Genomic DNA, 21,774 nt, shown 5'->3' with positions numbered 1-21,774 from the left:
AAAGCCTCAAGATTATCTCCTTGCTTTTATATTCTATTCCCCTTGAAATAGATAGATAGATATACTTTATTGATCCCGAGGGAAATTGGGTAAAACGTTAACCAGAACAGCAAGCCCCCAACTCCTTTACGCTTACCGCTCTCACTGCACTTCCAGTCAGCCCGAACGGTCTGGAAGCCGTCCATGGAAAAGTTTTGATCGGGTATGTCCTCGTGCAGCCCAGTTCCAGTAAAACACATAACACTGCACTTCCGAAATGTTCTCTGACTCCTGGCTAGTGCCGTGAACTCGTCCATTTTATTACCCACTGAACTCCTCTTCTCCATAAGTCTCTGTTGTCTCGACCCGGTCCTCTTTCCTCGCCTTTGTGATCCCCCTCTGCATCCTCTGTGTGTTTTCCTCCAGATTTCAGCAGGGGTGTCCGCTGCTCTGTTCGCTAAAATGCCAACATTGCATTTGGCTTCTTTACCACAGACTCAACCTGTAAATTAACCTTCTGGGACTCTTGCACGAGGACTCCTAAGTCCCTCTGCACCTCTGAATTTTCTCCCCATTTAGATGATAGTCTGCTTTATTGTTCCTTTTACCAAAATGCATTATCATACATTTCCCAACACTGCATTCCACCTACCACTTTTTTTGTCCATTCTTCCAATTTGTCAAAGTCCTGCTGCAATCGCATTACTTCCTAAGCACTACCTAGGCCTCTACCTTTATTCCATTGTGATACTGATACGTGTGACTTGTGCTTCTCCCTCTGAAATTGCAGTGTGACTGAACACTGACTTCTAAGGATTCCTTTATGTTAAAGCTCTGTAATAAGATCTGGGTTATTGCACAGCACCCAATCTAAGATGACCTTCCCCTAGTAGGCTCAAGCACAAGCTGCTTTAAAACGTCATCTTGTAGGCATTCAACAAACTCCCTCTTGCGATCCTACACCAACCTGATTTTCCCAATCCCCGTGTACATTGGTCCCCCATTATAATTGTGACATTACCTTCATTACATCTTTTCCAGCTCCGTTTGCAATCTCAACCCCACATCTTCGCTACTGTTCGGAGGGCTATCTATGATTCTCACAATGGTATTTTTTACCCTTGCAGTTTCTTAACTCCACCCATAAAGATTCAACATTCTCTGACCCTATGTCACCTCTTTCTAAAGATGTAGTTCCATCTCTTACCCACAGAGCCACATACCTGTTATTTTGATACAAGTTATATCCTTTGTTAAGCTCCCAACTATGGCCTCCTTTCAGCCATGATTTAGTGATGCCCAAAATGTCATACGGACCTATCTCTAATTGTGTCACAAGTTTGTCCACCTTATTCCAAATGCTACACACATTTAGATACAACACCTTCAGTCCTGCGTTCTTCATCCTTTCGAATTTTGCCTCTGGTACAATTTAACTCTGCTCTGTCTGTATTTGTACCCAATCATTAGCTTGTCCTTCCTTATTTATGTTATACCCATCACTTTCTTGTAAACCTGCTGGCTCATCCTCAGCTCTATCATTCTAGTTCCCATCACCTTGCCATATTAGTTTAAACCACTCCCAACAGCTCTAGTAAACCTGCCTGCAAGAATATTGGTCCCCCTCGGATTTAAGTACAACCCGTCCCTTTTGTACAGATTACACCTACTGCAGAAGCGATCCCAATTATTCAGAAATCTTGAATCCCTGCCCGCTGCTCCAATTCTTCAGCCACGCATTTATCTGCCACCTCATTCTATTCCTATCTCACTGTCACATGACATGGGCAGCAATCCCAAGATTAATATCCTTGAGGTCTTGCATCTCAGCTTCCTTCCTAACTCCCTATATTCTGTTTCCAGAACCTCCTTCCTTCTTCTACCTATGTAGTTGGTAGCAGTATGTACTACGACTTCTGGCTGCTCACCCTCCTTTTCCTGATATTGTGGATGCGTTCAGAAACATCACCAACCCTGGCACCTCGGAGGCAAACTACCAAAAGTGTTTGTTTTTTTGCATCCGAGAATTGCCTGTGTTTCTGACCTCCTAACTATAGAACCCCCATCACTGCTGCCGTCCTCTTCAGTTCCTATCCTTCTAAGCCACAGGGCCAGACTCAGTGCCATAGGCATGGTGGCTGTTGCTTCCCTCAGGTTGGTCATTCCCTTCCCCCCCCCACCACCCCCAACAGTACTCAAAACTGAGTACTTACTGTTGAGGGGGATGGCCACAGCTGTGCTCTCCACTATCTGACATTCTCCCTTCCCACTCCTCTCAGTCACCCATTTATCTGTCTCCTGTAGCCTTGGAGTGACTGCCTCCCTGTAGCTCCTGTCTGTCAGCTCTTCACTTTCCCTAACAGGCTGAATGTCATCGAGCTGCAGCTCCAGTTCCCTAACACGTTCTCTAGGGAGCTGCATCTCAATGCACCTGGTACAGATGTGGCCTTCGGGGAGATCTGACACCCAGGACAGAACACTGGTCCTATAGACATGTCCCCATTCTCTCAAGAGTTAAATAGGAAAAAGGAAATAAGAAATGAGAAATTAACTAACCTACTTATCTTGCCTCCACCTGTTCTTGCTGACGCCCTGTTGAGTCAAAACTTTACCACTCTGACTCAGATCACTCTATCCACCACTGCCATGATGACCGCTCTGCTAGATGGTACCACTCTTATAGAGACTGGTTTTTTAAAGCTCAACACCAGATTTGCATGAGAATGCTTCTACTGCACCTGTGCAGTACTGCAATCAAAGACACCCATTGAAAAAAGGTTGCTGCTTTTGATAGCCAAGCAGAACTGGCATCTTACTGTTGTAGAAGTTTGCAATTTTTGCATTATGACTTTGTGTCCGAACTGCATGGTTTCCAGCACCTACATCTCTTTCTGTTGTTTTTTTTACCCGGACTGCACAAAATCCATGTGTAAGAATTGCATTGTAGGAAAAAGCTTTAATATGTTAATATATAAAATATACTTGTATCCCAGGCTTGGATTGGAGAGGTTTTGGTAATGGTGTTCCTTTAAGCATAGCCATCTGGACATCTCACTTTGGGTTCTTAAGAATAAAATCCTCTAGCCTTTGTTATACTTGATAGAAAACTAATAATATAAGAAAATTCCAAACCCTGGATACAGATGAGGAAATTATATCCCACAGTTTTTTTTGGGTTTGCCTGTCTCTACTGTGCCAGTGACACTCCTGTTCTACTTCCGTGTTTATGCAGGAACTTACTTGCTCATGTGTTTATTTTTAGATCAGTATCTAAACTGATTTTTCAGTGGGCCTGCCATACTTGAGAACAAAGTCAAGCCTGATCCGTCACCTGTTTTAAAGCCGTCTTCCATTGGCCTGCTCGTTATTACTTCAATTGTGATCCTAGTTTAAATTTTAGTTTGATTTGAGAATTTCAATTGCAGGAAAACATGTGTACCTTTCTGCCAGAATTGATGGAAGCCTTGTTGTGCGACCATATACTCCAGTTACCAGTGATGATGAAAAGGGTTATGTTGATATTGTTGTGAAGGTAATGTTTGTTTATATTCCTTTTCCTTCTCAATGAGCATATAATCCATCATTTCCTTTACATTCTGTAACCATAGCAAAATTGAATTTGAATCTAGAAAGTTAAGTCCTTGACTGGAAAATCTTCAACCTTACTCGCTACTCCCTATGTGATCTCTGCTGCTCACCTATCACTTTCCAGCTTGTACTCCTTTCCCTTCCCCACCTTTTTCTGGCTTCTTCCCCCTTCCTTTCCAGTTCTGATGATAGGTTTTGGCCTGGTACGTCAACTGGATCCTCTCCATAAACCTGCTGAGTTCCTCCAGCATTTTGTGTGTTCTTTGTATTTACAGCATCTGTGGAATATCTTGTATTTATGAAGCTACCCTCTACATTTTGTCTGCACACAAAATCAACAACCTGGCTTCTGTCCTTCTTTTGCTCCATGTGTTCTCCAAATTAATATTGCCTCTTTCTCAAAATGAGTGATTCAAAGGCAGTACCCTTTGCTGGACTTGTGTCATATTATCAAACTGAGCCCACTTCCTTGCTGGATATGTTAACAAAATTTTACTATGGTACCGAGGTGATGTAATAATTTTATCTTTAAATGCTGGATTGTTATTTCCTGTGGGTTTAATTATGTACAACATCAAAGTACAGACGTACCAACAATGCCAAACTATCTAGTCCCACGAGCCTACACTAGTTGTCTTGTATTCCCTGTTTGTTTACATGCATATCCAAATACCTCTAAAACATAAAATCTGCTTCCGCCTATCCTGGAAGCACGTTCCAGGCACTATCATTGTTCCTTTTTTTAAAAAAAGCAACTTTTTTTTGCCCCTCTCACTTTAAGCCTGTGAACCTGTATCCTCTGACCTTTAACTTTTCCACTCCTGGATGTGTGGGAGTTTGGGGAGAACTCTAGTCATGCCTAGTATAATTTTAAATAGTTCTGTCTATTGAGAAAAACAATCCAAGTTTGTCCAAACTCTCCATATAACTAATATGCTGTAATCCATATAATATAATGGTAACCTTCTTCTATACCCCCTCCAAAGCCTTTAGATAGTGTGGTAACCAGAATTGTATAAAGTACTCTAAATGTGGCCTAACCAAAGCTTTATATAGCTGCGGCATGACTTCCTTACTTTTATACTCAACATCCCACCCAATGAAGGCAAGTATGCCATGTGCTGCATTTACTATCCTATCGACTTGTGTTGCCATTTTCAGGGAGCTATGGATTTTGATACCTCAAGATTTCGTTGTTAAGGGTACTGATACTTTTCTCTTGTATTTTACCTCCCAAAGTGCAGCACCTCACGCTCGTCTGAATTAAATTTCATTCGCCATAATTAATATGCTAAATCCTAATAGTGGAGATTTTTAAATTAAACAATTTTTAATTCAAATTTTGATCATTTCAGTTTTTCAAGGATAACTAAATTTAAGTTGCAATATAATACCCAGGGAGACAAGTAGTCCTATTAACATTGTGCTCCATTTGAATGCATTAAATGAATGCATGTTCTTCTTTGCATATAATTAAAAAAATGAATTAAGTTTACGTTGTTGAAAAATAGTAAATTGAAATGTTCTTTAGAAATGAAACAACTTCAGCTTGTGTTAATTTAAGTCCTAACACTCAAAATTTGTAGCCAGTATAACATTTTCAGTTTAATTGAGTCATAAATGTATATTTTAAAGTTCATTTAATTGCTGTTTTAAAAAAAACTTCAGATTGAAGACCACTCGTTAAAGATGCAGATGTTTCGGTAATCAGTAATAATTTGGCTGCGTGCAACAGCTTCAACTAATGTTACATTGGTTTCACCACAACTATCCAAGAAACATTACACACTTGTGAACTGTGCTATGATGGTATGCTGGTGTTAATACATGTTTTATTGCTGGTCCTCAGGATTTATAGTTGCTTTGAACCGTAATTAAGTAATGAGAGTACTGCTTCACATTTTGTGATTCCCTATAATTCAGAGCTAGTGTTAGATTGGAGTAGCTAACTCAGTTTCTTGATTTTTAGCTCCTTATCATCAGAAATGACACCTCTTCAAAAGCAGTATCAAAGCTACAGAAATGGAGAACACCATGGAGGGAACAGGACGGGAGCAATGTTGGGATAATTCTACAGAAACAGTACCAATTGCAACAGAGATATTACGATGCAGATTTTGGAAAGATGCCAAAAAAAAAACAATGTTGTTGTCATGATGACTTCAACTTCCCAAATATTGATTGGCACCTCCTAAGTACAAAAAGTTTAGATATGGTGGATTATGTTAGGTGTCCAGAAAGGATTCCTGACACAGTATGTAGACGGGCTGACTGGAGGAGAGGCCTTACTGGATCTGGTACTAAACAATGAACCTGGTCAGGTGTGGGATCTCTCAGTGGGTATGCATTTCTGAGACGATGGCCACCATCTGTGATCTTTACCATAGCCTCGGACAGGGATAAAAGCAGATAGTAAGGACAAGTATTTAAACGGAGAAGGGTGAATTATAATGCTTTTAGGCAGGAACTTGAGAGTGTAAATTGGGAATAAATGTAATCAGGGTAATCCACAAAGGAAATGTGAAGGTTGTTTAGTGAATACCTACCTGGGATTCTGGGTAGATTTGGCCATTGAGGCAGGGAAAGGATGGTAGGATAAAAGAACTGTAGTTCACAAAATGTGGAATATCTAGTCAAGAGGAAGAAAGAAGCATAGTTGAGCTTTAGGAACTAAGGATCAGGCAGGGCTTTAGAGGGAGCTTTATAATGGACTTGGGGCTGGCTGGGTGGGGGCATGAGAAGACCTTGGTGAGTACGATTAAGGAAAGCCCCAAGAGGTTCTTCTTGTATGTGAACGGTAGAGCCAGTCAGGGATAGAAGAGGAAATACGTGCCTGCTGTTGGAGGAGATAGGAGAGGTCCTTAATGAATACCTTGCTTCAGTATTCACCAGCAAGAGGGACCTTGTTGTTTGTGAGGACAATGTAAAACAGGCTCTTATGCTGGAACATGTTGACATTAAGAAAGGATTGCTGGAACTTTTGTTGAGTCCTGAGCCAGACGTGATGTACCCCAGGTTACTATGGGAAGCGAGAGAAGAAATTGCTGCATCTTTGATTATCTTTGCATCCTCACTGGCCACAGTGGGAATATCAGAAGATTGGGGAGTGGCAAATGTTAGTCCTTTGTTCAAGAAAAGTAGTAAGGTAAGCCTGGGAATTATAGACCAGTGAATCTTACATCAGTGGTGGGCAAATAGAGGATTCTTGGAGACAGGATTTACAAGCATTGGAGAAGCATAATCTATTTAGCAATAGCTAAATGGCTTCATGAGGGGCATGTCATGCCTCGCGAGAATGATTGAATTCTTTGAAGAAGTAGCAAAACAGATTGAAAGAGGAACAGTGGATGTGATGTATATGGATTTTAGTAAGGCATTTGACAAGGTACCCATGGTAGGCTAACTCGGGTGTCATGGGATCTAGGGAAACTTGGCTGCGTGGTTTCAAAATTGGCCTGCCCACAGAAGGTGGTAGTAGATGGGGCATTATCTGCCTGTAGGTCAGTGACCAGTGGTGTTCCATAGAGATCTGTCTGGGGCCCCTGCTCTTTGAATTTTTTTATATAAGTGACTTGGATGAGGAAGTTGAAGGGTGTGTTAATAAGTTTGAGAATGACACAAAAGATGATGGAATTGTGGACAGTGTAGAAGGTTGTCATAAGTAACAATAGGACAGTAAGATGCAGAGCTGGGTTGAGAAATGTCAGATGGAGTTCAATCTGGAAACTTGAAGTGCTTCACTGGAAGAACGAACTTGAAGGCAGAGTACAAGGTTAATGGCAGGATTCTTAAGTGTTGAGGAACAGAGGGATCTTGGAGTTCAAATCCACTGGTCATTCAAAGTTGCAGTGCAAGTTGATAGGATAGTTAAGAAGGTGTATGGTGTGTCCATCTTCATTAATCAGGGCTCTGAGTTCAAGAGCCACGAGGTAATGTTGCAGCTCTTGAGATTTACCAGGTGCTGAGTGGATTAGAGCACGTCTTATTGGGATAGGTTGTGTGAACTAAGGATTTTCTTTTTGGAGTGAAGGAAGATGAGAGGCGACTTACGAGGTGTACAAGACTATAAAAGGCATAGATACAGTGGACACCCAGAAACATTTTCCACTGGGCAGATGTGCCCAAAAAAGGGAACGTAACTTTAAGGTGTTTGGAGGAAAGAATTGGGAATATCAAAGGTGTTTTTTTTAAACACTGGCATGTGTGTGAAATACGATGCTGTGGTGGTGGTAGAGGCAGATAGATCAGAGATTTATAAGGGAATCTTAGATAGCCCTCTTTTTTTATCCATGTGCCTATGTGGGAGGGAAGGGTTAGATTGATCTTGGAGTTTGTTTAAAAACATCATAGACTGAAGGGTCTGTATATTCTCTGATCTATGTTTTTTTTTAGACTTAACCCTTCTAAGCTCATAAGTTCATCTTTTTTCTGTAGATATATTTTAAAGGAGTACATCCTAAATTCCCTGAAGGTGGAAAGATGTCTCAGTACTTGGAAGATCTGAAGACTGGGGATACTATCAATTTCAGAGGCCCAGGTGGATTACTCATTTATAATGGAAAAGGTGAAATTTGCATTTGTAATTCATTCAAACACACACACTGGGGAACTTTCTATAATACGGCATTCAGAGCAGCACACTGAGAACAGTCGGACTGGGGTTCAATACAGGTTTAATGTAATTATCCCTAGCCCTCAATGTCCATGAGGGATTGGGCCACACATCTGTGGATAACAAGTTGATTTGTCTGGGAAGCTCTATATTTCTTTTCCAATATTTTTTTATTGATTTCTATATAGAAGAACACAGAGTTCAAGAGAATACATATTATAAAACAAAAGAAAAAATATAATAATACCAGGTACAGTATATTGAATCACATTAGTGAACTCCTTACTCTATATTCATATGGATTATATTAATTCGTATATTGGAATATAAACAATTTTATTAAAAAAAAAGATCTACACCCACTACCAAAGTCGAAGCTGTTTGGGGAGAAAAAAGAAAATAAAACTTAATCAGATAATAAAATATACTATTAACCAACTTCTGTACTTTAACAAGAAGTCAAAGATTATGAAAATAATTGAAAAACGGCCGCCTCAAATTTTGAAAATCTTGGTTAGATTCAGAAATTGAACAACAAATCTTTTCTAAACTTAGGCATGCCATAACATCCCGTAACCACTGAACATGATTAGGCAGAATAGCATCCTTCTATTTAAACAAAAACGCCCTGCTAGCCATAAGAGAGATAAAAGCCAGAATGTACAGATCAGATGTCTTCAAAGTGATATCTTTCCTTTTAACAATACCAAATAGGGCAGTAAAAGGAGTACAGAAAAAGTTTGGAATACTTCCTTCCAATATTTTCCAAGACTTGGGCACGTCCAAAACATACGAATAAGTGAAGCTTCTCCATTGTTACACCTATCACAGTAGGGAGATATATCCCTATAAAAATGCGATAACTTACCTCTATATTTAAAAAACTTAACATTTGCTAATTGGTATGCTTTCCACTAGCTTTCCACTCCTTAATTGTTTATAGTTGAATGAGTCATGTTCACTCAGAGGGTCGTGAATCTTTGAAATACTTGACCCAAGAGGGCTATACTTTATACTTTATTGCTGCCAAACAATTGATACTAGAAAGTATAATCATCACAGCGATATTTGATTCTGCTCTTCGTGCTCCCTGGAGTATAAATAGATAGTAAATATTAAAAATTTAGATTATAAATCATAAATAGAAAATAGAAAAGGGAAAGTAAGGTAGTGCAAAAAAACTGAGAGGCAGGTCCAGATATTTGGAGGGTATGGCCCAGATCTGGGTCAGGTTCTGTTCAGCAGTCTTATCACAGTTGGAAAGAAACTGTTCCCAAATCTGGCCGTACGAGTCTTCAAGCTCCTGAACCTTCTCCTGGAGGGAAGAGGGACAAAAAGTGTGTTGGCTGGGTGGGTCATGTCCTTAGTGTGGAGGCTTAATTACTGAATATATTCAAAACTTTAAAAATTTGGTATTGGGTGGAAGGGGGAAGATAGGGTTATTGCACAAAATTAGCACAAAATCAAAGATTAACTATCATATTGAATGATGGAGTAGATATACAAGGTGAATAGCCCGCACCTATTTACTCTCATTCATATATTGCCTGTTATTGCTCCTAAAATTACACGACTGCTTGCATTCTAGCCTGTTTTAAGGCTGTGATTTAGGAACAATCAGAACTTGTTGCTCTTCTGAGAAAACGTTTAGCCTTACATCTACTATGTTTTCAACTTCTGTATGCCAGCTGAAGTTAGAAATTTAACACTGAGACATGAACTTCATTATAGTCATAGTCATACTTTATTGATCCCGAGGGAAATTGGTTCTCGTTACAGTTGCACCAACCAAGAATAGAGTATAAATAAAGCAATATAAAACCATAAATAATTAAATAGTAATATGTAAATGCCAGGAAATAAGTCCAGGACCAGCCTATTGGCTCAGGGTGTCTGACCTTCCAAGGGAAGAGTTGTAAGTTTGATGGCCACAGGCAGAAATGACTTCCTATGACGCTTAGTGTTGCATCTCAGTGGAATGAGTCTCTGGCTGAATGTACTCCTGTGCCCAACCAGTACATTATGTAGTGGATGGGAGACATTGTCCAAGATGGCATGCAACTTGGACAGCATCCTCTTTTCAGACACCACCGTCAGAGAGTCCAGTTCCATCCCCACAACATCACTGGCCTTACGAATGAGTTTGTTGATTCTGTTGGTGTCTGCCACCCTCAGCCTGCTGCCCCAGCTCACAGCAGCAAATATGATAACACTGGCCATCACAGACTCGTAGAGCATCCTCAGAATTGTCCGACAGATGTTAAAGGACCTCAGTCTTCTCAGGAAATAGAGACGGCTCTGACCCTTCTTGTAGACAGCCTCAATGTTCTTTAACCAGTCCCGTTTATTGTCAATTGGTATCCCCGGGTATTTGTAATCCTCCACCATAGAGGTGCAAACAAAGCAAAAACCTTCAAACAAAGTTGTTATCTCTGTAAGTCTAGGCAAAAGGATTGGTTGATACATTACATGCAGCTGACTCCGTACAATTTTATTGAGACTACAAATTTGATTTGATTATGACATCAAGGATAGTGGTAAAGAAACAGTTCATCAATGTTGTTCTCTTTGCAGGCAAATTTGGCATCCAGCCTGACAAGAAATCACCCCCTGAAGACAAGTTTGCAAGAAAACTTGGCATGATTGCAGGTGGATCTGGTAGGTAATTGGAAATGCCATTGCTGCTGGAGTTTTGAAAACTGATGTGCAAATTTGATGCAAGCCTGTGAAGTAATTGTGATGATTGTCACTTATGTTAACTTACAGCTCTTAATACAAATTGAAATTTTCCTACAGTTCTATATACTGAAATGGGATTTGAAGTAAATTGTTTTCTTTCTTAAAATAGATAATGGAGGTTGAGTGTATTATTTTGAAATATGGGTAAAGAGTACATTTACTTTTTGCATGCATCTCTAGATAGGGAAAGAAGTTGCAAGCTTTACCTTGAAAGTTTTATTGGAGGAGTTGAAAACGAGTAACTTCACAGCCGTTAGCGATAACTAAGCACAAAAGTCCTTGGCTATATGAAAGTGCAAGTACTAATGACCATAGAGGGTTTTCAGGCAGGGTTCCTTTGCTTGAGAAGGAAAAAGCAAGCCAAATTTTTAAACGTTAAGTGTAATTTAAATTCACAAATAAATTCAAACAGTATAGAATTGACATTGCTCAGTTTGGCAACAACTGTCAACTACACAATTTAGGCAACAGACTTTTATTTGGATAATCTTTACTAACTTACTGCATTTATTCTATAGGTATTACTCCAATGCTGCAGTTAATACGTGCTATCATGAAGGATCGTGAAGACCCAACTATGTGCTACTTGCTCTTTGCAAATCAAGTATGTAGTCTAAAATATGTTCAATGTATTCATGCTTTTTTTAAGTGCTAAAGCACTGATCAGGGAAAGTAGGGAACTTTTTACAGCTGAGATACTAAAGCTTAGAAGTGCCAGTGTAGCTGTCATCTTATGCAAAATTCTACAAGCAGCAACAGGAGACAAGATAATTTATTTTGATCACTGTTGAGGGATAAATATTGACCTGGATTCTGGAAATATTTGTTTACTTTTCAACTAGTCCTCTTGGTGTGCAAATGTAAGAGCGCCCCAGTTCTGCACACCAGACCTGGAATATCTCACAATTAAGTGCTGTCCATTTTACCTGTCGCAGGAGATTTCTGCAGTCATTTTGGTATTGGTATGCATTCCACCTCAGGCCAAAGTCAGACAGACTTTAGATTATCTGAGCAATGGGATCAACATGCACAAAACAGGACACACTGATGCCTTCACCATCATTTTGGTGATTTTAACCAGGCCAGTCTGAAAGAAATCACTAAATAATTACCATCAACATATCACTTGTAGTACCAGAGGAAACACACTGGACCACTGTTAAACCATCATCAAGAATGCCTACCGTACCAGTCCACACCCTCACTTCAGAAAGTCTGACTACTTGGCTGTACTACTCCCTGAGCATAGGCAGAGACTGAAGACTATAGCACCATTAGTGAGGACCGAGAAGGTACGGACAAGGGAAGCACAGGAGCACTTTGGATCGGTGGTCTGGACTATATTCAAGGATTCATCTTTGAATCTGAATGAGTAGGGTGTAGTTGTTACCAACTTCATTAAAACCTGTGTGGATGAATGTGTGCCTACAAAAACTTACTGTACCAAACGCTGTGGATGAGTGTGCCTACGAAAATGTACTGTACCAAACACTGTGGATGAGTGTGCCTACGAAAATGTACTGTACCAAACGCTGTGGATGACCCAGTTGGTACATCATCTAATGGCTAGATCTGTGTCGTTTGAGCCTGGTGATCCAGATCTGTACAAGAAGGCCAGGTATGACCTGCGGGCTTTTCTAAGAGAAAAGTGACAATTCCGAGTGAGGTTGGAGGTGATATCAGATGCATTACAACTCTGGCAGGACGTTGCTTACTACAAAACAAAACCCAATAGCATGAATGACAACGATGCTTCACTACCAGATGAGCTCAACGCCTTCTATTCCAGTTTTGTAAGGGAGAATATAACTACAGCTGTGAAGACCCCTGCTAGACCCGGTAAACCTGTGATCTCTGTTTCGGGGTCCGATGTTAGGCTGTCTTAAGGAGGGTAAACCCTTGCAAGGTGGCAGCCCCGAAGGAGTACCTGGTAAGGCTCCGAAAACTTGTGCCTAACAACTGGCGTGAGTATTCAAGAATATTTTCAGCCTCTCATTGCTATGGTCGGAAGTTCCCAACTGCTTCAGAAAGGCAGCAATTATACCAGTGCCTAAGAAGAGTAGTGTGACCTGCCTTAATGACTATTACCCAGTACCACTCATGCCTACGGTGATGAAATGTTTTGAGAGGCTGGTCATGGCTAGAATGAAGTCCTGCCTCAGCAAGGGGATGGACCCACTGCAATTTGCCTATTGCCACTATAGGTCTACGGCGGATGCAGTCTCAATGACTCTTCACACGGCCTTGGATAACCTGGACAATACAAACGCCTATGCCAGGATGCTATTTGTTGACTATAGCTCAGCGCTTAAGGCCATCATTCCCGCAATCCAGATCGATAAGTTACAGAACCTGGGTCTCTGTACCTCCCCCTGCAATTGGATCCTCAATTTCCTAACTAGAAGACCACATTCTGTGCAGATTGGTGATAATATCTCCTCCTTGATGATGACTAACACTGGCGCACCTCAGGGGTGTGTGCTTAGCCCACTGCTCTACTCTTGCTATACCCTGGCTGTGTGGCTAGGTATAGCTCAAATACCATCTATAAATTTTCTGATGATACAGCCATTGTTGGTAGAATCTCAGATGGAGGTGATAGGGCATACAGGAGAAAGATACTAGCTAGTGGAGTGGTGCCGCAGCAACAACTCGAACTTAATGTTAGTAAGACGAAACAGCTGATTGTGGACTTCAGGAAGAGTAAGATGAGCCAATCCTCATAGAGGGATCAGAAGTGGAGTGAGCAGTTTCATGTTTCTGGGTGTCATGATCTCTGAGGATCTAACCTGATCCTAGCATATTTATGTAGCTATTAATAAGGCAAGACAGCATCTGTATTTCATTAGGGGCTTGAAGAAATTTGGTTTGTCACCTCAAACACTCAAGAACTTCTGGAGATGTACTGTGGAGAGCATTCTGACAGGCTGTATCACTGTCTGGTATGGGGGGGAGGGAGGGCTACCGCACAGACCCAAAGAAGCAGCAAAGTAGTAAAATTAGCTCCATCTTCGATACTAGCCTCTGTAGTACCTAAGACGTCTTCAGGGAGCAGTGCCTCAGAAAGGTGTCATCCATTATTAAGAACCCCCATCACCCAGGATATGCCCTCTTCTCATTGTTACCATCAGGAAGGAGGAACAGAAGCTTAAAGGCACACTCTCAGCAATTCAGGAACAGCTTCTTCCCCTTTGTTATCCGATTTCTAAATGGACATTGAATACATGAACACTACCTTGCTTTTTTAATGTTACTTTTGTTTTTGCACTTTTTAAATTTTTCCCAATATACATAAATATCATCATCATCAGGTGCCATGCCCAGTTTGACACAAAATAATCCGCAGATGCTGGGATCAAAGCAATACTCACAGCACGCTGGAGGAACTCAGCAGGTCAGGCAGCATCAGTGGAAACGATGAGTCGATGTTTCGGGCTGGAACCCTCCGTCAGGACTGAAGAAATAAAGAGGGGGAAGCATTTGAAGAATGCTTGTAGTTTCAGTTGAAAACTAGTAATTTGAAAGACAAAGGGGTGGGGGAGGGGAAGCAGGGACGTCATAGGCAGGAAAACAATGGCAGGACCCCACCACTAAGCACATCTTTCCCTCTCCGCTTTCCACAGGGATCGGTCCCTCCGCGATTCCCTTATCCGCACGTCCATCCCTACGGATCTCCCACCCGGCACTTATCCCTGTAAGCGTAAGTGCTACACCTGTCCCTACACCTCCTCTCTTGCCACCGTTCAGGGCCCCAGACAGTCCTTCCAGGTGAGGCAACATTTCACTTGTGAGTCTGTTGGGGTCATCTATTGCATTCAGTGCTCCCGGTGCGGCCTCCTCTACATCGGTGAAACCCGATGCAGATTTGGGGACCGCTTCATCGAGCACCTCCACTCTGTCCGCCACAACAGACAGGATCTCCCGATAGCCACCCCCTTCTTCAACTCTGCTTCCTATTCCCATTCAGATATGTCCATACATGGCCTCCTCTACTGCCATGATGAGGCTAAACTCAGGTTGGAGGAGGAACACCTCATATACCATCTAGGTAATGTCCAGCCCCTTGGTATGAACATAGAATTCTCCAACTTCCGGTAATTCCATCCCCCTCCCTTTCTCTATCCCTGTTTCACTCTGCCCCCTCCCCCAGCTGCCTATTACCTCCCTCATGGTTCCGCCTCCTCCTGCTACCCATTGCTTTCCTGCCTATGACGTCCCTGCTTCCCCTCCCCCACCCTTGTCTTTCAAGTTACTGCTTTTTCAACTGAAACTACAAGCATTCTTCAAAAACTTCCCTCTCCTTATTTCTTCAGCCCTGATGAAGGGTTCCGGCCTGAAACGTCGACTCATCATGCTCAGTTTGAGCTTTGACAGCCATGGCCCACACACTCCTGTTTCGGGTGCAAGTGGATCAATTGATTGGTATTCATTTCCAGTTCTCTGGCTACTGTCTCCATCATCATTTGTCTTTGGCTTCCTTTTGCTTTCTTCCCTTCAATCTTTCCCATAATTACTAAGCATTCTAACTTCTCTTTCCTAATTACACGTCCAATGAAGTTACGTTGCCTTTTCATGATCTCATACATTATTTCTCTTTTTGTGCTTGCTCTGTTCATGACATCCTCGTTAGATATTCATTTCGACCATGATATTCTTTGCATCCTCTTCAAAAACCACATCTCTGTTGCTTCAATTCGTTCCCTCATGTTACTAGATATTGTCCAACATTCTGATCCATATGACGTAACTGGATAAACATAATATTTCAGTACTCTGAGGCAGGATGTCATGCCTAGCTTAGTGTTGGTCAGTATACTCTCCATTCTTGAAAAGGTGCATTCTTCTTTTAATGCCCATGTCGCACCTGCCATCTGATGTCACCCAGCTTCCTAAGTAGCAAAAGTTCTGTACTCGTTTTATGTCTTCCCTGTTTATTTTCAGCCCGCAGATAGGATTCTCCTTTTTGGATATCACCATACTTTCTGTCTTTTTGCAAATGATAGGTAGACCCATTTTTGCACTTTCTTCAACAACTGTATCAATTAAGTTTTGTAGTTCTTCCTCTATACTTGCAGTTAACACAGTGTCATCCGCATATCTGAAATTATTGATGTTTTCACCGCCAACTTTGATTCCCAAGATGTCTCTTATTTTTTGTAATATTGTTTCACTGTACACATTAAACAAATTAGGGGAGAAAACACACCCTTGTCTAACGCCTCTCGATTTTCGTAAACTGACCCACTTCTCCATTTATTCTTACAGCGGCAGTTTATTCCTGGTACGGATTTCTGACTCGGCGGAGGTCTTTCAAATCTAGATCTAGAGTTTCCTGTAATATTTCAAATGAGTTATTGTGCTTCACTTTATCAAATGCTTTTGTGTAGTCGACAAAACAAACAAATCTTTTTGCACTTGAGTAGTTTGTTCTGATAGTATCCTTAACATCAATATTGCATTTCTTGTACCTTTGTCTTTCACAAAACCACATTGTTCTTTACCTATTTCAGCTTGTATCTTACTTTTTAGTTCTTGTCAGCAAAATTATCTTAGTGATATGACTCATTAAACTTACGGTCCTATGTAATTCACATTCTTTTGCTCCAGGTTTCTTAGGAAGAGTGATAAATACTGATTTTTTTTATTTCTTCTGGTATTATTCCAGTCTCATAATTGTCATTGATTAAATCAGTAAGTTTTTCAATTCCATAATCTTCAAGGGTGATAATTTGTTCTATTACTAATTCATCAGGACCTGCTGTTTTTCCTTTCTTCATCTTATTTATTGAATTACGAACTTCAGATTTTAAAATACTTGGACCTTCAATGTTAATTTCTGGTTTTTCACCTCGATCGTCTTCAAACAATTCCTGAATATACTCAGTCCATCTGTTCATACTCACATCTTTTTCCAAGATACTGGTACCGTCCTTTGCTTTCAAACATCCACCTGAAGAACAGAGGGGCTTTTTTTACCAGTGATATTCTTGATTTGTTGATGTAACCTTTTTAGATCAATAATAGGGTTTCTTTCCAGTTGCTCACATTCCTGGTTTAACCATTCTTCTTTGGCTTTTTGACATAAGCTTTTAACTTTTTTATCTAAGGATTTGCTTTCTTCAGTCTCCTTTCTTCCATTAGATTTTTGATTTCATCTGTCATCCATTTATTCTTTGTGCTTTTTTCTTTTTTAGGAATCACTGACTTTGCTGATTCTACCAAGGCATCCTTCAGATAGTTAAACTTCATTTCTACATTATTGCTATCATCTTCAACAGATTCTATTTCTAGACTTTGAAATCTATTCCTTGCTTCAATTGTAAATTTTTGTCTTATGTTTTCTTCTTTAATTAATTGCGAGTAGTCAAGGGATTGTTCAGGTTTTCGCTGCTTTAGTTTTTTAGGTTTTACTTTTACGTGACATATTACTGGGTTATGGTCACTATTACAGTCTGCACCTGGATATGTTTTGCATTGAGTCACAGTTTCTCAATCTTTGGTTTATAGTAATAAAGTCAATTTGATTTCTAGTGTTATCACCTGGACTTTTCCAGGTCCACAAGCGTCTTGGATGGTTTTTAAAGCAGGTATTCATAATGACCTGATTATTCATCTTGCACCATTCTACCCATTTCTCACCTCTTTCATTTCTTTCCCCTAGTCCAAATTTTCCTATGGTATTTCCATCAGCACCTTGTCCTACCTTAGCATTTAGATCTCCCATGACGATAATAATATCTTGAGATTTGCATCCATTCTTTGCTTGTTCAAGCTCTTCATAGAATTTATCTATATCCTCATTTGTTCCATCTGTTTTTGGTGCATATACCTGTGTAATTGCTAAATCAAATGGTTGTCCTCTGAATCTAACAAGGAGCACTCTTTCTGATTAGATTATGAGAACACTCAGTCGTCTTTTATTGTCATTTAGAAATGCATACATGCATTAAGAAATGATACAATGTTTCTCCGGAGTGATATCACAGAAAACACGACAAACCAAAGTCCTGAAACACTTCTTGCCATTTTTTCATCCATAAGAATGCCTACTCCATTAGTATGGGATGTTGCGCAAGAATAAATTAGTGTTTTATTTCTATTCTGACATGTTCCAGCACCTATCCAATGAACTTCTCTAATTCCCATGATGTTAATTTTTAGTCTTTCTATTTCATTTATCACACTGTCCAATCTTCCTGCTGGATATAGGGTTCTTACATTCCAAGTGGCAATAATTTACTTTTGTGTTACTTGAATTTTATATATATATATATATATATATACACACACACACACTTGCTGTAATTGATTTATTTTAATTTTTTTTCTATATTGTCATATTGCATTGATTTGCTGCTGCCAAGTTAACAAATTTCACAACACATGCAGGTGATAATATACCTGATTCTGATTCTGAATACTGTGATTTGGAAAAATTTGTTCCTGAAGGAAAACAAGTATTCTGTGTAATGTCCCTTTAGAAAAATGGCATCTTCAGTACTGCATCCTACCTCTAGTCTGGATTAAGCATTTAAATCCTTGAATAGTACTTAAACTTACAGCTTTTTGCAAGAGGACAATCTCAAAACTGTGCTAAATTTGCTTATTGGAGTATAATTTAAACTTTGGCTAATTCCTGCCTAAGCAGAATTGACCAGTTAAAAGCTTTATTTTTGATTCTTATAGTTGGATAGGATGGTGGGAAATAACAAATGATAACATTTTTTGCTAATTGTTCTCATGTCGTGGAATCTATTCAGAGCCGCTTATTTTAACCTTGATCCACTTCAGGAAAATTGACTTTCCATCTCTTAGTAAAATTAGAACAGAATGGGTATTTAAAGAAACACTAAGTTGCCTACTTAGAGCTATTTAAATTTTCCTCACGACCAGTCGACTTTTCAGCAAAAACTTAATTCCATTCTAGACATGACATGAAGTGTCATGAGGTTTTTCAACACAAATAGAAACTGGAAGCAATTGCAACATCTATAATACAATATATCATCAAAAGCTTGTTTAGATTAGAGCAGACCTCCATTTACTGGTTTTTGGGACCATTGAGAATTTGACGAAACTTCAGGAACCCTTTCAAGGTTCTTTTGAAGACCCTGACCTAGAGTTACACTCTGACTTCAGTTCTTTGTGGGAATGGGACCTGCTTTCAGGGCCCCATGACCAGCTGCTTTTCAATATCCCAAAGGACGCAGCCTAGAAGACTGGCGCACCTTCAGGGTGCTGGATTGTCATGGCTCTGGAGACGGGCTGGTTCATGGTTGGTGTGTTGTGGGAGAACAAAGAAGATCAGAAGCAATGGGCTTGCTGGCTGTGTGCCCAGAGGCACAGAGCTCGGAAAAATCATAAATCTGTGAGTTGTTTTGTTCTGTTTCCCCTCTCGCTGTAAAACCTTGAGAGAGAGAGAGAACGCCTGTGGTATGTCAAATACCGGGTAAACAATTAGTCTTTAGGGTACTGCAAGTCTGTGTCTTTATTGATGCTGCTGCACGTTTGAGTGCTTGGTGGAGGACACCGATGCTTTTTTGCTGGGGGGGTGGGGAGGGGTCATTGCCTTGCTGCTGCTTATGTGTGGGAGGAGGGAGCTGGGGAGGGCTTTAGGATTCTAACATTTAACTGTCATTCATTCTTTGGGGAACTCCTCTTTTCATGGATGTTTGCAAAGAAGAATAATTTCAGGATGTATATTGTATACATTTTTCTGACATTAAATGTGCCTATTGACAGGCATTGATGGGCCAAAGGAAGTCAATGTACCAGAGGCTAAAATCAGAAATGGAGTTTCTAGAAATTGGGCATGTTACACATAAAGAACAGCAAGAACATAGAAGACTTGGAAGCAGGTTTTATGTTTGTTTAATTCAAAGGTCAGGAGCTAATGTAAGTCAGGAAGTGAGAGTGGTGGTGGCATAGGCTTGATGAGAGATGCGAAGTGAAGAGCACTTGTGGTTATACAGTAGCGATTTAGTCTTGAAATAGAAGGTATGTTTAAATTCCAAAGCTGCATGATGTTATGAATGGATTGGCCAGGTGAGCATACTACTTGCAAGAATGCAATCTCAAAACTATACCAAATTTGCTTATTAAAGTGTAAATTAAAATTAGGCCAGGGCATTGTAGAGTAGATTGATAATAATTTAATTATATAAAAAGAAACTTTGTTAAGCCACAGCTAGAGAACTGCTTTATAATCGCTGGTCATCAGCTTGGGGAAAATGAGATGTACATGGATATTGTCAGAGCTAGGAAATATTCCTTTAAGGGAAGATTGCTAGGTTGGGATTGTTTGAATAATGGCAACTGTAAAGTGACATCATTGAAGTGCGTAAAACTGAGTTTGGATTTTTTTTTTGTTCACACTATTGTGACACAAATGGAAAGTTATTTGAAAAAAATGAGATTAAAGTAATTGAAAATTATTTTTTAAACTTGAATTGTGGAGGAATTGAACTTCCTGCATTAAAAGGTGATAGAGGCAAAAGTCATTTTTTTAAAAATGCTGAATATGGACCAAACAAAAATTGCAGAATATAGACGAATAATTAGAAAGTAGGCGATTCTTGTTTCTCCCCAGCAGGTATGAATAAAGTGGGCTGAATGGCCTCCCGTGGGGTTGGAGGTGGGGAGGGGCGAATTGTCATCTTCAGTCTTTGAGTTTTCTACATTCCACTCTGTGATGATACTAACTGTGGCAACAGTTGAAAGAATAGATCATTGTTACTTAAAAAGGTTTGCAGTTCACAGTGCTCTAAAAATAAAATAGTCTAGACAGAACTTCAGGCTATTTTGTTCCTTAGGGATAAACACTCCAGCTTGTCTCTCCTAGCAGCTACAAATTGCACTTAAATTCTATTTTCTCTTATCAGACTGAAAAAGACATTCTGCTACGTGATGATTTGGAGGAACTTCAAGCTCTGTATCCAGATCGCTTTAGGCTGTGGTATACTGTGGATAAGGCTCCTGAAGGTAGTTAACTTTTAATATAATTTATAAACACCCATCATTAATTTCCTTTCAATATTAGTTTAAAGTAGTTTCTTCAGGTTTGTATCTATCCCACCATATATGGTAAATATATAAATATTAAATAAAGCATTTTGATGGCTGTGGACCTGTACTTGCTGAAGTTTAGAAGAATGAGGGAGAAATCTCGTTGAATCCTATTGAATAATGAAAAGCCTAGACAGATTGGACGTTGGAGAGGGTGTTTCCTATAGTGGAGGAGTCTAGGACCAGATGGCACAGCCTCAGAATGCAGCGACTATTTTAGAACAGAGATGAGGAATTTCTTTAGCCAGAAGGTGGTGAATCTGTGGAATTCACTGCCATAGATGGCTGTGGAGGCCAAATCATTGTGTATATTTAAAGTGGACATTTATGTTCTTGATTAGTAAGGGTGTCAAAGGTTACTGGGAGAAGGCAGAAGAAAGGGGTTGAGAGGAATAATAAATCCACTGATGGAATGGCGGAGTAGACGCAATTGGCCAAATGGCCTAATTCTGCTCCAATGTCTTAGGGTCCTGTACAATGATTTCTCTACCTACTAGAATCGCCAAAATTTTAATGTGCAATCTATTACATCACAAATGGGAGATTCCATAAGATGCTGCGAAGGTTCCCAGGTGTCTGCACACCAGGGCCACTTCTGAGAAGTGACCTCACATAACCTGAGTGGGGTCCTGTTGGCACCAATTTGTTTTCAGCAGTCATCACAGCAAGACCTTCGTGCATTACGCACAATGATTACCGTGTGCAGGAGTCATGCATCTGTTTTTTATCTGTATTGTGTTGTGTATTTATTATGGTAATGAGTCATGTGGGTGGGGATATGGTGACAGTGA

At 40.1% G+C, this 21,774-nt stretch overlaps 1 protein-coding gene across 1 annotated transcript in view; it reads left to right on the top strand.

Annotated features, from left to right (window-relative positions):
- Window positions 1-21,774, top strand: part of LOC140209913 (NADH-cytochrome b5 reductase 1-like) — a 42,566-nt gene that overhangs the window by 12,862 nt on the left and 7,930 nt on the right. The window contains exons 4-8 of the mRNA XM_072278575.1: window positions 3,405-3,511; window positions 8,002-8,131; window positions 10,754-10,837; window positions 11,437-11,522; window positions 20,800-20,899. Coding sequence (XP_072134676.1) covers window positions 3,405-3,511; window positions 8,002-8,131; window positions 10,754-10,837; window positions 11,437-11,522; window positions 20,800-20,899 — 507 coding nt within the window. The remainder of the gene's footprint in view (window positions 1-3,404; window positions 3,512-8,001; window positions 8,132-10,753; window positions 10,838-11,436; window positions 11,523-20,799; window positions 20,900-21,774) is intronic.

The sequence above is a fragment of the Mobula birostris genome, chromosome 14 (assembly GCF_030028105.1).
Source record: "Mobula birostris isolate sMobBir1 chromosome 14, sMobBir1.hap1, whole genome shotgun sequence".
NCBI lineage: Eukaryota > Metazoa > Chordata > Chondrichthyes > Myliobatiformes > Myliobatidae > Mobula > Mobula birostris.
Note: the sequence above shows the minus strand (reverse complement) of the source record. Positions and strands in the feature narration are given on the sequence as shown.